At 44.1% G+C, this 15,813-nt stretch overlaps 1 protein-coding gene across 2 annotated transcripts in view; it reads right to left on the bottom strand.

The window, feature by feature from the left end:
• Window positions 1–8,326: 8,326 nt before the first annotated feature.
• Window positions 8,327–15,813, bottom strand: part of LOC137425027 (guanine nucleotide-binding protein G(i) subunit alpha-1) — a 232,545-nt gene continuing 225,058 nt past the window's right edge. For both annotated transcript variants that reach the window (XM_068113031.1, XM_068113030.1), the window contains exons 7-9: window positions 10,089–10,218; window positions 9,542–9,695; window positions 8,327–8,619 (exon numbers count right to left, since the gene is read on the bottom strand). In XM_068113031.1, coding sequence (XP_067969132.1) covers window positions 8,429–8,619; window positions 9,542–9,695; window positions 10,089–10,218 — 475 coding nt within the window. In that variant the 3' untranslated portion in view covers window positions 8,327–8,428. The remainder of the gene's footprint in view (window positions 8,620–9,541; window positions 9,696–10,088; window positions 10,219–15,813) is intronic.

Raw genomic sequence — 15,813 nt, 5'->3', positions numbered from 1 at the left:
GTCATCATCACGTGGTCTGGCAGCCATATTGGGTCAAAGAAGAAAAAAAAACCTTCAAACTGAAGAGTTAGCTCACACCAAATTGACTGTGCAAGGTGAGAATTCTATGAATAACATCTAGTTGATGTAACTAATGATGGCAGCAGCAGCAGAATGAATTTGGAAGTGTACAGAAACATTTTGTCTTCATATGTACCGTACAAGAAAATGCCTCCAAACTCATTGGACTGGACGGCGCTTCACCATGCAGTCAGACAATGACCCAAAATGCACTGCCAACGAAACCAAGGAGTTCATCAGGGGTAAAGTTGAAGGTTTTAGACTGGCCAAGTCAATCTCCTGATTTAAATCTAATGGAGAATTTATACTACTTTAATTTATTTTAAGCTAATCTGTTCCAATACCTATGCTTACCTAAAATGGGGGGGACTGACCATAAAAACTGCTATTGCTCCACAATGGTAAAACGTATATAAATACCAAGAAATAAAAGTTGACCTTCTGCACTCTTGCCCCATGTTCATCTTTTGATCTCAATTACAAATTTATATAATCCAGAGTATATAGTAATAATAAATTTGACCACTGTTCCAATACTTATGGAGGCCACTGTATGTCGAGCAGTTTCAAATGGAGCACCTCGCCACCATCAGAGCATTTGAATTGTATCATATGTGGCAATAAATGTGAATTGTTGCTCCCACCTTGCCGGTTCGATGACAGAAGACTCCATTTGCATTTTTGCTACCTTCATCCCTACCGCATTTAGAATCCCGTGCGGGCACGGAGAACTTGCTAGTGTATACTCAATATGCATACCTTGATGGTGGTTGATTTTTCAAAAGTCATTCCACATAAAATAAGCTTTAATAAACAGCAGCATCAGCTGCTTTGGCCAGATCTATCTGATGAGGTTTTTAACATGCTGGTGTACCAAATCGCAGAAAATCACAATTTAGTCGGTTGTTCAGGTGTTTGACTTTATTTAACAGCACTATTGGCAAACAGCATATAACACAAACATCCACAGCAGATAAAATAGGAAATCAGTCGACGACAGAAATGGTCTGCAACTCACAAACGAATGAAGGATAACACACATGGAGCATAATATGCACTTCGTAAGGATTTAAAATGGTCCAAAAACGTGTCAAAATCAGCCAGCCGTGCCATTCAAAAACACCAAAATATGTCCAATCAAAAAGGAAGCTACAACGAAGACGAGATCTACATATTGGAACAAAATGCTCATTTCCTGAAAATAAGAAGGACATGTATAGATAGTTTCAGGTAAACTGTTAAGCTAAAACGTTTTGCTCAATGAGTGGCCCGAAGGGCACCTCCATCGCAATATAAAAGAGCACTGGCCACCTGCCCAACCCAGCTTAAATGCCAGTCCACTGCAGTTATTTCACAACTGTGTCCAAGTTTATAAAATTGACCAAAATTCACAAACTAGTCAATTCTCACAAGATCCAGGCACTACTTCCCTTGTGCCGTTAACTACTAAACTTTTAAATCATCAAGTCTCCTGACATCCACGATTCCTGCAAAGTGACCCTATGTATGTAGGTAGGAACAGGCCAGCTATGCCAAGAGTTTGAAATGTCCCCAGAAGGCAAACGAGCAGGAACAGATAAATACGGGAAGCAAACGTGCTCTGTGAATAGGTGACCGTGCAGCCGTCCAAAGGACTGCGAAATGTGCAACAGATAGTTGCACCAAATAGAAGCCCTTCCATCCAGCCAATAGGAAACTGTTCCATTTGGTAATACTGCTCTTGAATGGTCTCTAGACATCTCGCACTCGTTCACTTGGACTAGCAGTCATGAGGAATGGCCTTTCCAGCTCTAGCAAATTGCATGCAGCGAGGACCCGGTTGTTAATCGAGTCGGTGTTCCAGGTGTGCTCTCCGTCGTACAGTCAGGGCGAAGTAGTGTCTGATTGTAACAATTAATAAGGCACAAAAAACCTCCACAAAGCCAGTTTTAACACCGAGAATTTGGCCAAACGGTAGATTGCACAAGCACAGCCATCAGGATAACAGAAATCAATCAAAACCATACATTGGATCCTACAATTAAACTGTTAAAAACGGTAAGCTTCTTTTATTTACTTATTTATTTCATACAAAATGGCAGCACTTATTCCGACAATTTGGGAGTCTCAAAAAATACCGATGAAAAAAAAAAATCGTTTTTCTTGTGGCTGTCCCCAAAAAAAGATGGCTCTTTTACCATTAAGGCCATTGGAATCGCAAGGCATACAGCCCCGGAACCACCCACGAGTACGATTAAAAACGAATGGCCGAGTGCGCTCTAAAGATTGCGAACACACCGTAAGCGAGCGGGCAGTAAACGGACCAGAAACACCTTGCACTTGACAACAAGGACCGCACGGAAGTAACGCCAATAACGCTTACAAAAGGGAATCGTTAGCTTCAACACCTGACCCTCAAAAAAGCAAAAGGTATACAATCAGAAACTCCGCTACACACCTATAGTGAGGATGGAATGCATGGTAACACGGTGTTGCATAGATCAACATCGTATGACCTTGACATTGCGTGTTTGAACGCTCATCATATGATGTGCAGTGTGAAGTTGTGCGCTTTTTGTTCCTTGAACGTGTGACCAGCGGATGCCTGACCCATGGATTATATAACTTTCCTGTAACTAATCATATTCCACTGTAGAAAAATGGTGTTTTTTTGTTCAGTATGCGTGACGACACAATTATTATCTCCAGTCAAAGCAACGAAATTCAGTTGACACAGGGTCTTTAATATCGCCCCAACCGGCCGAGCACGACCAGTGAGACTGGCCAGGTCGGCTTGTTTCGCATCTACGTAGCGATTCACTAGTGCTCGGTCTCTTGCCTTTGTCTGAAAGTAAGCACAAGTGCCCCAATGTGTTGACAGAAGTCCTGTAATGCTGTGTTTACACAGGTAATCTTGAGTAACAAGTCCGTAAAAATTTGCAAGGTTTTCTATGCCTCCGCCGACAAAGTCGCCGGGGGGCATTACGTTTTCGGGTTGTCCGTCCGTCCGTCCATCTGGGCTGAACCTCGTTTTTCTCAGCAACCATACGTCTGCTTGAGACGAAACTTTCAGGGTAGGAGTGACACCCATGCAGAATGTTTTTATGATAATTGTGACATCGTAGGTCACGTGGTATGGCAGCCATCTTGGATTAAAAACAAATAATTTTTAAAAATTCTCGGAAACCGCTGAATGGAACAATTTGAAACTTGGCGCATTGTCAAGTACTCCCAATGGGGAACAAAAGCATGATAATGATGACATCATACAGTAGGTGAAGTGGTATACCAGCCAAAAATGTATATTTTTTAAAATCCCTTCTCTGAAATTGCTTCACCGATCGATGTGAAACCTGTCATGTCGGGTACAAATGCGATACTTAAAAACAGCTAAAGGGATTTAAATCAAACTTGTTTATTTTTAGGACAGTGAACGAGGGCATCTACCTGTTGTGGGGCTACGCGGAGGCACATTGGCGACACAGTCGCATTGTTCTAGTTTTTAATGTAGTTATCGAGGTTCATGCAAGAGCAGAACAACTGAGGGCAATCGATCAGAGAAAAATGACAATCCGGCAGAGTGAACGCTTTGACAAAAGTCAAATTTCAACAAGGCCGAATGGAATATAACTTGCAAGTAAATTTTGCGTGTTGAATTTTAGATGCCGTTGGTAGAATTGTAAGATGTTGCTAATTATGCGTGCAATGTTTGATGACGGTCTGCGAAGCGGTGAGAGAGTTTGAGAGAGGAGATGGCAATCATGACAAAAGGATAGACACCGTCATATGATAGGTGGGCAAGGCGGCAGGGAGCGAACTAGTTGGTGTCCGGAGAATGTGTGGTCATGTATCGATTACATTTGCTGCCCTGACAGCGTGCCCGTGGACAGAGACTCACACCGGATCAAATACCTGTGCTGTTTTCTGTTACAAATCCCTGCTCCATGATGGATTAACTTCTCCAAAGTTTTGACGGAATATCTCCTCCATAATAACACCCCTTCAAATTCACTAAGCCGAGAGGCCATACGAACAGTCTTCCAGACCTAGTGGGTTGCAAACTCATTCGGACTTGAAGCACATATAAAACGCTCGCAATCAGCATACCCAGCCGGAAATGATGGCCATTGGAGCACAATACAAACATACCTATGCTGACTCTTACATCGGGGAAGTCAACTGAACCAATGAATCTCTTAGAATTAAGTGAACAGCCCTCGTATTAATTTTTTGTCGGTATCATGTTGGTCCATAACCATGAAAAATGTACTCATTAATTTCTACAAAGCCCTGCATTTCTGCTCCGATCATTCGAGTTATGGCTATAAATCCATGAAGTCCAAATATATATATTTAACACTCAAATGAAGGATGAAATGGCACAAAATACTTATTCTTAACGTGACAAATCTTGTGTGCTTTTGCCAAACTATGTTATAAAACAACAAAAGGCCACAAAATTCAGGAAAGATAATGTTAATTAAACACCAAATATCCATTTTTTTGCTGTTTTTTGTCCCCCCCCTCCCCCTCCCTCCCCCCTCAACAAAATGGTCGTGCTAGTTATCGAGAAACCACATCGAGACTTGCAGACAACAGAAGGTGCCAGCCACTTGATGAACCACTGAATAACCATTCAAAGTGCCTAGCATCTCAGGCTACCCAGGGGCAAACGTTGGTGACTGACCCACATGAGGACGGACTGCGAGCACAGAAATAAAGACCTGTACAGACTCATGGGTGGCAGCCAAAAAGACAACCACCCAATAGGGCAGCGTGAAGTGGCCAGGTGAGATTGCAAAAAGGTTATATCAAAAACCAGTCTTGAACAATTTCGAACTTAACAAGACCAAAGAAAAATAAATTTAAAGATTCTCCAAGACTTAAAGCACCCAGGCCTGAACCCCGTTCCGGTGGCGGAGTTGCAGTTTAGCTGAAGAACACCATTTCCCACGGTCTATTTAACAGCCTCCCTTGGCAGTTGCTTTGCCCTCCACAAGCAGCTCCTGTTTATTTGTGTGCTGTACTGTCCTAACAGGGATGACTCTATTTACATCTCCCTCTCTGCCAACATGGACTATCTTATAACCACCCATCCCAACTCTCTCTTTCTCATATGTGGTGATTTAAGCGGTCACCATGCCGATTGGTCGGGTGTTGGCACGGCTTCGACCACCCATGGCATTGCAGCAAAGGCTTCTGCGACTCCATGGACCTCGCCCAATCAGTGAATGTTCCGACCCAGATTTCTCCCAATGGCCGGTCCTCTGATGACGAATTTCCCTATAAATGACTCCTGTTTCTCTTCTGCTCCAATAGGTTAATCTGATCACGTGATTGTGAGAGTCAACACGTGAGACTCTGGCTACTGTCAGCGAGTTGCCTCAGCACCGCAGAGTCTGGCAGTTCACCAAAGCTGATGGCTGCACTCTCATGTCAAGATTGTTCCTTCATTTCCACCTCCCCTGATATTAATACTGCCTTCCACACAAGCTGGCTTTCCCATATAAACACATGAATGCGTCTCATCTGCAGTGATCAAATCTATCCTCTCACCCCTGGTACACAGAATACTGTGGTGAAGCAGTTGCCTTCAAACAACCAGCCTTTTCTTCCTGGAAGGCAAATCCGACCGAAGGCAACCTCAGATCATTCCACAAAGCCCGGGAACAAGTTTGTCCACTCTCTGGAAAGCCAGAAAACAACATCTGCCCAACCTCGTCTGAACTCTCAAACCTGTCTCCTTATTCATAGACCTGGTGGTGCCTTGTCAAGTCTGTCTCTAGTATATGCTACCTCTCCATCCCCTCTCTCACTTCAAATGGCGCCACAGCTAACTCCGCTCATGAGAAGGCCGAATGCCTCAATTCTATGTTTGCTCCCAAATCTTGTGTACCCAACCCCTCACTCCCTACCCCTACCCTACACTTATGTACCCAACTGCTCTTGAATACGGTCTTTCCTTAAGAAGGTGGAGAGGTTTTTGTCAACCCTGAACTCCAATTCTTTGACAGGCCCAGATGGCATCAGCGCATCAGCGGTCCTAAAAACCTTATCTGCTGCTCTTGCTTATCTCGATTCTGCTTTGTTCACACAGTTATGCTCTCTGGGTCAGTGTCTGTCTGTCTGGAAGTTAGCCAAAATCAATGCAATACACTAACAAAAACGGATCCTCTTAACTATAGGCCCTATTAGCTTGCTTCCAATTATAAGCAAAATCTTGGAATCTATCATTGCAGTTTACATAAAATCCTTCCTTTTCTTCAACAGCCTGATCTCAGATCATCAGTTCGGTTTCAAACTTGGCCATTCTTCCTTAAACATTAGGGTGGTTCTTTGCTACATAAGGCAAAAACCAAAAATTGAATTGTTTTACTCCTAACCTTGAATTCTTTTGGTATTGATGTAGAACTTCTGCCTGTGAAATATTTTTTGAATACATCAAGTTTTAGGGGTTGCACAGTGACTCATGGTGTTTGTGCCAGACTTCCTACAATCCTTAAGTCAGCGTGTGGTTCTTAACGGGATCCATTCATCTCCTCTCCCTGTCAAGGCTGGAGTGCCCCAAGGCAGTCTTCAGCCAAGTCTCTGAAAAATCCTACCTATCCTATCTCTTTGCTGAGGATTACACCCTCTGCCATATCATTTCTTATTCTTCAGAAAGGTAGGCAGCATCCTCATCTCTACCTGCAGACCTTGATCGAGGCAGGAGCTTGTCCAACACTTGGAATATGGCTAAATCGTGACAAATTCCACAAATTCACCCTTTCTCTCTGAAAAGACCGTCTGGCAAACCCTTCCATCTACTTCCTAAACAAACCACTCAAAGCAGTGAAGTCACTCAAACTTTTTGGCCTCACCCTCAACCATAGTCTTTCTTGGACGGAGCATATTTCCAAGATGGCCTCCAAAGCCAGCTGCTGACTGGGCAAACTTCGTCATGCAAAGTCTTTCCTGGGCTAGTCTGAACTTTTGACAACCTACAATGTCTTCATTCACAGCACGATGAAGTACTGCTCTCCCCATTTGGGGTGGCACCTCTCCCTCACACCTTGCCCTTCTTGATGCCATGCAGAGCAAGACCCTCAAATCCTTGGGATCTTCCGCGATGAAGCCGAGTTTCTCGGCCTGTTACTTTTACATCACAGGCTTATATGTTGTTGACCTTAAATGTTGGTGACTTTTCTGTATTCTACCACCTCCTTTTTGGTCTTGCGCTCTCTGCCCTCTCTTAACTCTGTCCCTCCAAGGTTCTGCAGGGTCTGACAGTAACCCTCTTCTTGTTAAGCTACCAAAATCCAGGCTCACCTCCCACCTTCACCCATTTGTTCCTCTTTCCTCTCACCCGTAGAACCAACTTCCCCTGTCTGTTCAGGCCCATTCTTCCCTCCAGGGCATCGAGACAGCTGTTCACGGCTACCTCTTTACCTCAACCTAGCTGTGCACAACTACCCAACCGTACTCGTGATATCTTCTATCCCAAATGACTCCATGCCCAGAGACTCCCTTTTTCCAGCTAATTGTGATCCCCCCCCCCCCTCTCTCCCTCACTTCTTTTCGTTTATTAGTTGACAGTTGGTTTGTTCTTTTTTCTGTTCCATCCCCTCTTTCCCCTTCCTCTTCTTGCTGTGTTTAATTCAGCTTGTGTGTCGCATGTTCACCCGCACGTGTCCTTCTTCTCCTCTCGTTGATCTTGCGAGATCTCAAGATCAAAATAAACTTGCGCACAGCTTCAGTCACGATCTCTCAACCAGAGTACGAAAATATGGTCACTGAAAGAGCAATGCGAGAAGTTTTGCACGTAAACCATCGTGCAGACTCAAAGTCAGAATCCCGCACGTAGCGTCTACCTCTTTCCTCAAGAATGTTTGGCCAAAGAAAGATGCCAAAAAAGCACGGTCGGAATGAGATAATGCAATGGACAATTCATGATGGGGGTCAGCAAAAGCTGGTGATGATTAATGAATGAGGAAGGGAATAATAAACGCACATGATGGTCATAAAATAATGTCAATCATTGGAATAAACAACAATGATTGCTGTAGTGAATGGGTTTAGTGTGAGATGAAAGATATGTGGTGGCAGATGAAATGGACATAATTGTGATTAAGATTGCAGCAATAAAAGTGATCGGGAAATGATAAGGAATGATGACCAGAAATGAAGTAAATTACATCCCAGTTGGGCTCACCCACTTACTTACACAGAAAATATCCACCCCACCTCCCAAACACCCCTCCTCTGCCCCTCCCCACCCCCCCACGCCCCCCCCCCCACACCACCCAAACCTAGGCTACCACATTGTAAAATTTTACAACCACAGCAACATCTTTGCCAAAACAGGACGTTGTTGGGATTTTAACCAAGACCTTCCACACCCGATTCATGCTCAGAACAAGCCACAGTCTTTGAGGTTGTTCTTTATGATGACGTCGGTGACGGCGTCGAAGACAAATTGCACGTTCTTGGTGTCGGTGGCGCATGTGAAGTGCGAGTAGATTTCCTTGGTGTCTTTGCGTTTGTTCAGATCCTCAAACTGACACTGGATGTAAGCAGCAGCTTCCTCATACGTGTTGGAACCTGGCACGGAGTACAGACATGTTATAAAAAGACAAAAACAACAACGTCTCAACCGCACCCTCCATCCTGATAAAAAGAATAATCCTCATAGCAAATAGTAACGATTTTGGGTTTCATCTCCTGTGTGTTAGTTCCCACCCTGGTTATGTGCAGACAGGGCACTGTATTTGGAGGGTGTTATAATGCGGATATCCTGGTTCATTATAATTGCAGTGCGTTTTTGAGGCTTCCACTGTACATTTTAATCAAAAGTATAAAAGTGCATCACTCCGATCACTCTTCATCATTTTTTTTTTTTTTTTTTTTTTTTTTTTTTTTTTTTTTTTTTTTTTTTTTTTTTTTTTTTTTTTTTTTTTTTTTTTTACTCCGATGCACATAAAAGTGCATCACTCCGATACTTGAATAATTTTCTCCATTGGCGCAGCTTCTCAACCGCGATAAATCAGTCCCCCATGGCATCAAAACTTGAAGTGTCCCACTCTTCTGTGGCCGAAGATGCAGTCACGCGAGATGTTGTACGTGACGCGAGAGCACGCCTTTCTCAGGACCAGGAGTCTTGGCCTTTTTGATTCAAAATGCACATGTTCACTCATCACAAGGTTCATGGGAACGTGAGGCTGCTTGGGCACCACTAACCACTACAGAAACATGCCAGAAAGACTTCTTGTGGTTGGGTAAGGTTTATAATTTAGATAAACAGCTCACTCAGATCATTCTCGACTTCACTGGTATTGTTGCTCGATGTGGGCATGGAAAAAAGGAGATAATTGGAATCGCCCCTAATACTACAGTCATCCTTGAATCCATTGTGTCTCTACCCACCCCATAAAAAAGATTATAAGCTCTCTTTAAAAAAATGCAACTTGTGCACCCTAAGCTGAAGATGCTGACAATACACAATGCAAATGGCACCGCAACGTACCGGCGTACTCAGGAAAGCAAATGGCGAGTGGGCTTTTCGCAATCTTCTCTTCAAACAGGTCCTTCTTGTTGAGGAAGAGGATTATGGAGGTATCTGTGAACCACTTGTTGTTGCAGATCGAGTCGAACAGCTTCATACTTTCATGCATGCGGTTCTGTTGAGCAACGCGTGCAATCGAGGAAGAAAAGAGGATACATCAGGGGGAAGAGCGTCACCGCATGTGGCACTTACTTGACCTGATGCAACAACAAACACCTTGATGACACAGTGTACCATCAGTGTCTGGCTGCCTCGGTTACTACAAATACATCTTTCAAAACTAGGCATTGCTTGTACAACTTACAACACACACACACACACAACAGGCATTTTAAGGCCATTTTCCCTGCTAGAGCGGGGGTTAGCCTTGCGGTCCCCGTGACAATCTTCTCCATTTTGCCCTTTTGCTTGTACAACTTAACTCGATTAAAATCGATCGATATACTGGAAATGAAGTCGGTGTAAACAAGAATACATTAAAGTGGTGCAATTACACAAGCTGGTTTACCGTCTCCTCATCCTCGGCCAACAGCAGATCATAAGCGCTGAGAGCCACACAGAAAATGATGGCCGTGACTCCCTCGAAACAGTGGATCCACTTCTTGCGCTCAGAGCGTTGCCCTCCCACGTCAAACATCCTGAGAACATCACAATGCATTTTGAGCCGACTGCATGCGCATTTGCTGCGTTCCGGTTACAACCTGGTGTATGCCATTTGCCATTGCGCTTCGCAAGTTACGCAATTGAGTGCCGATGAAACAAGGGACGCACAGAATGGCAAATCCCCAGATTTAAAAACCACAGCAAGTTGGACGGTTTTTTTGTTCATCTGCCAGAAAGGCATGGCTGGATAGCCAAACTTAGATGCCGTAACAGTAGCACAAATCAAAGAGCACGCTCAGCTTTGATAAGCAACATATCGATACTATTTAGAGCCATGATGCTGTTAAATGGTTAAAAACAAAGAATATCAAAGGCGTATTTTAGAAGCGGCGAGGAGAGTGTGGGATCCTGGTGGTGGGTAAAATATTGTCTGTTACTTGTCAGAGAGCGCTTTGCGTGTCTCGTCTCAGAGAGACACTTGGTTCAGCAGTCAAAAACATTAACGTGACCAAAGCTTAACAGTGGCTCAATGTTACAGCATCTACACCAAAGTAAACCTTTCACCATGCTCAGATACCATAAGCTCAAATGGAACACCTCACACCGACTGCCATTATGAAAACCATATTTCCCATTGCGAACTAAATTGTAACCTCTGGTGAGAGCTCACTGTAGATAGGTTGGTCGTTCTTTGACATCTCTTGCCTTGTACATAATCTGCTCAGAGGCAAAACGAATCCCTTGCTTTCACACATTAATTAAATTATATTTACCTCCACCCCAAAGAAAGACAACTTTTGTGCCTCCAAAAGGTGGATGGAGGGAATATTTTCACCACTGTCTATCTGTCTGTTTGTTTGTGAACAAGATATCTCAAAAAGTTGTGGACGGATTCGGACTCAATTTAGCAGAGATGTAGCATATGTGAGCAGGACGAAATGATTCGATTTTGGTGAAGATCCGGATCCGGCTACTAGAATTGTTTAAGTGATTCTTCATCATTGGGAGATAGGGCCAAAACGATACATAGCAGGATATATCTAAACGTTGTGGACGGATTTGGACGAAACTTGTTGAAGAGGTTGGGTATCTCACAAGGACTAATCGATTCTATTTTGGTGAAGATCTGAATATGGAATCGGATGTGAGAATTATTTAATTTTTGAAGTAATTCTTCACCATTGAGTGAAAGGGCTAAAACCGATATAGCAGGATATCTCAAAAAGTTATGGACGGATTTGGACGAAACTTGGTGGACCGGTTGGGTATGTGACAAGACCAAATCGATTCGATTTTGGTGAAGATCTGAATGTGGATTCGGATACGACAATTATTTAATTTTGTAAGTGATTCTTCACATTTGAGAGTTCAGGCAAAAAGCGATATACAACATTGTTAAACAAGAACAATGCGACTGTGTCTCATAGTCCCACAATGGGTAGATGCCTTCGTTCACTGTCGTGAAAATAAACAAGTTTGATTTAAATCCCTTCAGCTGTTCTCAAGTATCACATTTTCACCAGCCATGACAGGTTTCACATCGATTGGTGAAGCAGTTTCAGAGAAGGGATATTTTTAAATATCGGTTTTCAACCTAATATGGCTGCCATACCACATGGCATACGACCTTAAAAAATGCACTCCGCCAATGTATGGGTAGGAGATCATGTTTGTGAAGTTTTGTGTTGATCGGATAAGGTTCGTTTTTCTATTAAAGATGGCTGCCAAACCACGTGACCAAGACATCATCATTTTCAAACTATATGCAACAGTGGTTAGATGACATTTGTAAAATTTCGCATCGATTGGGTGAGCGGTTTCAGAGATATAATTATTTAATATTTTCCTTCAACCAATATGGCTGCCAAACCATGTGACCTATGATGTCATAAATTTAATATTTCAATACAAATGGGTCGTAGATCATGTGCATGCAATTTCAGATTTTTAGGACAAAGAATTCGATTAAAACATTTTTGGCTGGTATACCACCTCACCTATGATGTCATCATTATCATGCGTTTGTTCCCCATTGGGAGTACTTGGCAATGTGCCAAGTTTCAAATTTTTCCATTGAGCGGTTTCCGAGAATTTTTTTTAACGATTTGCTTATAATCAAAGATGGCTGCCATACCACGTGACCTATGACATCACAATTATCATAAAAACATTCTGCATGGGTGTCACTCCCACCCTGAAAGTTTAGTCTCAATCAGACATATGGTTGCTGAGAAAAACGAGGTTCAGGACGGACAGACGGGCCGACAACCTGAAACATAATGCCTCCGGCGACCAAAAGTTGTGTACGAGTTATGAAAAAAACTTGGTGGACGAGTTGGTTAGGTGACAAGAACAAGCCGGTTCGATTTTGGTTCACGTCCGATTCCAGATTCGGCCTATCATTGCGATAGAAACCATAAACTGCTCAGCCTGGCGGAGGTATGCGCTCCACCGAGTGCCGTTCTAGTTCTGTAATATTTGTTCTCCTCGTCTTAATTTGATTTGCATTGTCACTCCAGCCGACAAGGTCCTATTCTATAACATGGTGAGCTATGCGACGACAGGATCCCCTGCATTTTCTCAAATGATGTTTGTTCTTCTGTGCATTAAATAATCTCCCGGTGTCTGTCTTACCTACCTTTAACTTCTCTACCTTCCTTAATATGGCGGCTCATTCTCACCTCATGACATCTTAAATGCAAATGTTACGGATTCGGCCATAATTATTGTTGGTATTATTATTATTGTTGGTTCTCAGTAAGGGTTATTGTGGTTAAAAGGTTTAAAAGCGCTCTTGGTAAAATGTGGCTGGAAATCGGATGGTGACCCGGAAGGCAAAGGGAGTGAGGAAGAAGAGCGCGTGAGGCAGAGGTGAAACGAGGCGTTTGGTAACAGCTCCGCACCCAGCGTGGTCGAGCGTCCATGAGGAGGGAACTTTGAGTCTTGGAAAGGAATCTCGTGCGATCGTTGATATCGCTGGTGTCAGGGAAAAGCCTGCGAAGCCAGGTACAGGTGGGAGATTCCGGAGAATCTTCGCCTAGCGGCTGCGGCCCGAGGAAGAACCGACCGCCATTTCAGGGACCTCGCGCATCGTTCGCGGACACTTGGTTAGTCGCGTCCGCTGGTCCCGCCCTCCGGTGGTTTGCCGAGGAGGTGTGTGCGCGACAGCGGCCTTTGAAGAATACGGTGCGGTTCGCGACTGCACGGTGTATGTGCACGTTTGGATAGCGTCTTTGGGATTCCTCTTTCCACCGCCAATTGGGGTTGGCTGGGACCACGTGACGGTCCCTGCCTTATCGGATCTCCTTACCCGCCTCATCGCCATCGCCTCTTCGCCGGGAGCACCGTTGTGTTCTAGAGACATTGAGAAGGGCTCTGCTTCAGTCCCTGGGGGTGCCATGAGTCTGAGCTAGGGTACCATCTTAAGATTGGATTGCAGGGTTGATTGCCCCCATTGTTGTATGGTGATTTTTGTGTGCTTTTAATATACTAGGGCGTGCCCGTACTATATATATATCTAAAATTATATCCCCCCCCCCCCTCTATTTACATGAAATGGTTTGGTCCATTCGCAAAGCCAAAGCGAACGGCTTGCGAGTACGGTGACAATCCCCCCCCTCTATTTACATGAAATGGTTTGGTCCATTCGCAAAGCCAAAGCGAACGGCTTGCGGAGTTTGGTAAATAAATCGCCATAGCTCGGTAACTACTTCTCCGATTAATATGAAACCTTGAAAAGGCACATCCTCAGGTCCCCAGCAATATACCTGGCAAGTTTCAAGTATATCGGACCCGTGGTTGTCGAGAAACAGCGGTCACAGACAAACACACACACATACAGAGATTACTGGAATTATAGATAGATTGTTTGGTTCATAACCCTTGGAGTGGTTTCATTATTGAATAATTTCAACCAAGGATAACATATCTTTCTGCCGGGGACCCTCTCGGGGTTCGGAGGTTTACCGAGACCAGGGGATAGGGGAGGACCCCGTAACAGAAATTGGGGGCTCGTCCAATTGACTCATGGGCTCGAAATTGGGTCTGCGTCCGGGATATAAAATTCCCTAGATTTAGTCCGGGAAAGAATTCCCTAACATTCCCAAATTTGGAACTTGTTCCAACATTCCTAAATTTTTCCAAAAAACAAACAAACAAAATTTTTTGGGTGTTTTTTTACATTTCTTGTGTGAAGGTTAACAGGTGCTAGCAATAGTCACCATGGAGTTTGACGCAGAGAAGTTTGCAGTGACCCCTAGTGAAGCACAGTTCAGAGCGTTAGTAAAATCGGACCTCTGGAAATTGGCCAAACATTTTAGCTTGGAGGTCCGAACTAATATGAAGAAGGCGGAGATGCAGACAGTGGTGATACAATCTATGGTGGGATTAGGAACATGGGAAGAGGTAGCCTGGGATTGGTTACCAGAAGAACAAGAAAATGTGGAGCTCCGGAAACTGGAGATGCAATTACAGAGCCAGGAAAGGGAAAGAGCAGAGGAAAGGAAAGCAGAAAAGGAAAGAGCAGAACAGGAAAGAGAACTCCAGGAAAGGGAAAAAGCAGAGGAAAGGAAAGCAGAAAAGGAAAGAGCAGAACAGGAAAGAGAACTCCAGGAAAGGTTAGAAGACAACTTTGGCAGAGGAAAGTTTTGGTAGAAGACAGCAGAGGAAAGGAGAGTGGAACGAGAACTCCAGGAAAAATTAAAAGCAGAGGAACGAGAACTCCAGGAAAGATTAAAAGCAGAGGAACGAGAACTCCAGGAAAGATAAAAAGCAGAGGAAAGGAAAGCAGAAGAGAGAAGAGAAGAGAAACAAGCAGAGGAAAGAAGAGCTGCAAGGGAACTCGAAGCAGAGGAGAGAAAAGCCGACAGGGAGTTAAAGGACCGTGAAATGGCGCTTCAGCAGGAAATTAGACTCAAGGAGCTGGATGTAATGAAAGAACGGGGAGAGGTACCATCCTTGCCGACTGGTTCGACACCTAGTCAAAACACCTGGGATGTTGGCAGACATGTGAGGCTGGTTCCACCCTTCAATGAAAAGGAAGTAGCCAAGTTTTTTCCACACTTTGAGTAAGTGGCTCGACTGTTAAACTGGCCTGAGGAGTACTGGTCCATACTAGTGCAAAGTGTTCTGGGGCGTAAAGCTCAAGATATTTATTCGGCTTTACCGATTGACCAATGTGCAGATTATGAGGTATTGAAGAAACACATTCTCAAAGCCTATGAATTGGTTCCGGAAGCTTACCGGCAAAAATTCCGGAATGCCAGGAGGAGGGAGAGTGAGACCCATGTGGAGTTTGCCAGATTGAAAGAAACCATGTTTGATAGGTGGTGTGATTCAAAAGGAGTTGGGAAAGACTTCAAACTATTGCGACAATTGATCCTGGTGGAGGAATTCCAACAGTGTGTTCACGAGGACATTAAAGTTCATCTGGAGGAAAGGAAAGTACCAAAGCTGTATGAGGCAGCAACCATGGCAGATGACTATGCCTTAACACACAGGATGGGGTTCCACAAACCGAACTTCTCGCCCAGACCTAGCCAGGGGAGCTATGGTACATCAGGGGCGGAGAATGAAAATCCATGGGGGCGGCCTCGAGATGAAAAGGAGGACCACTCTGACACCACGACTTC

Source organism: Myxine glutinosa, chromosome 4 (genome assembly GCF_964187855.1).
Source record: "Myxine glutinosa chromosome 4, kmMyxGlut1.1, whole genome shotgun sequence".
NCBI lineage: Eukaryota > Metazoa > Chordata > Myxini > Myxiniformes > Myxinidae > Myxine > Myxine glutinosa.
The sequence above is the reverse complement of the archived record's forward strand: the minus strand, read 5'-3'. Positions and strand labels throughout refer to the sequence as shown.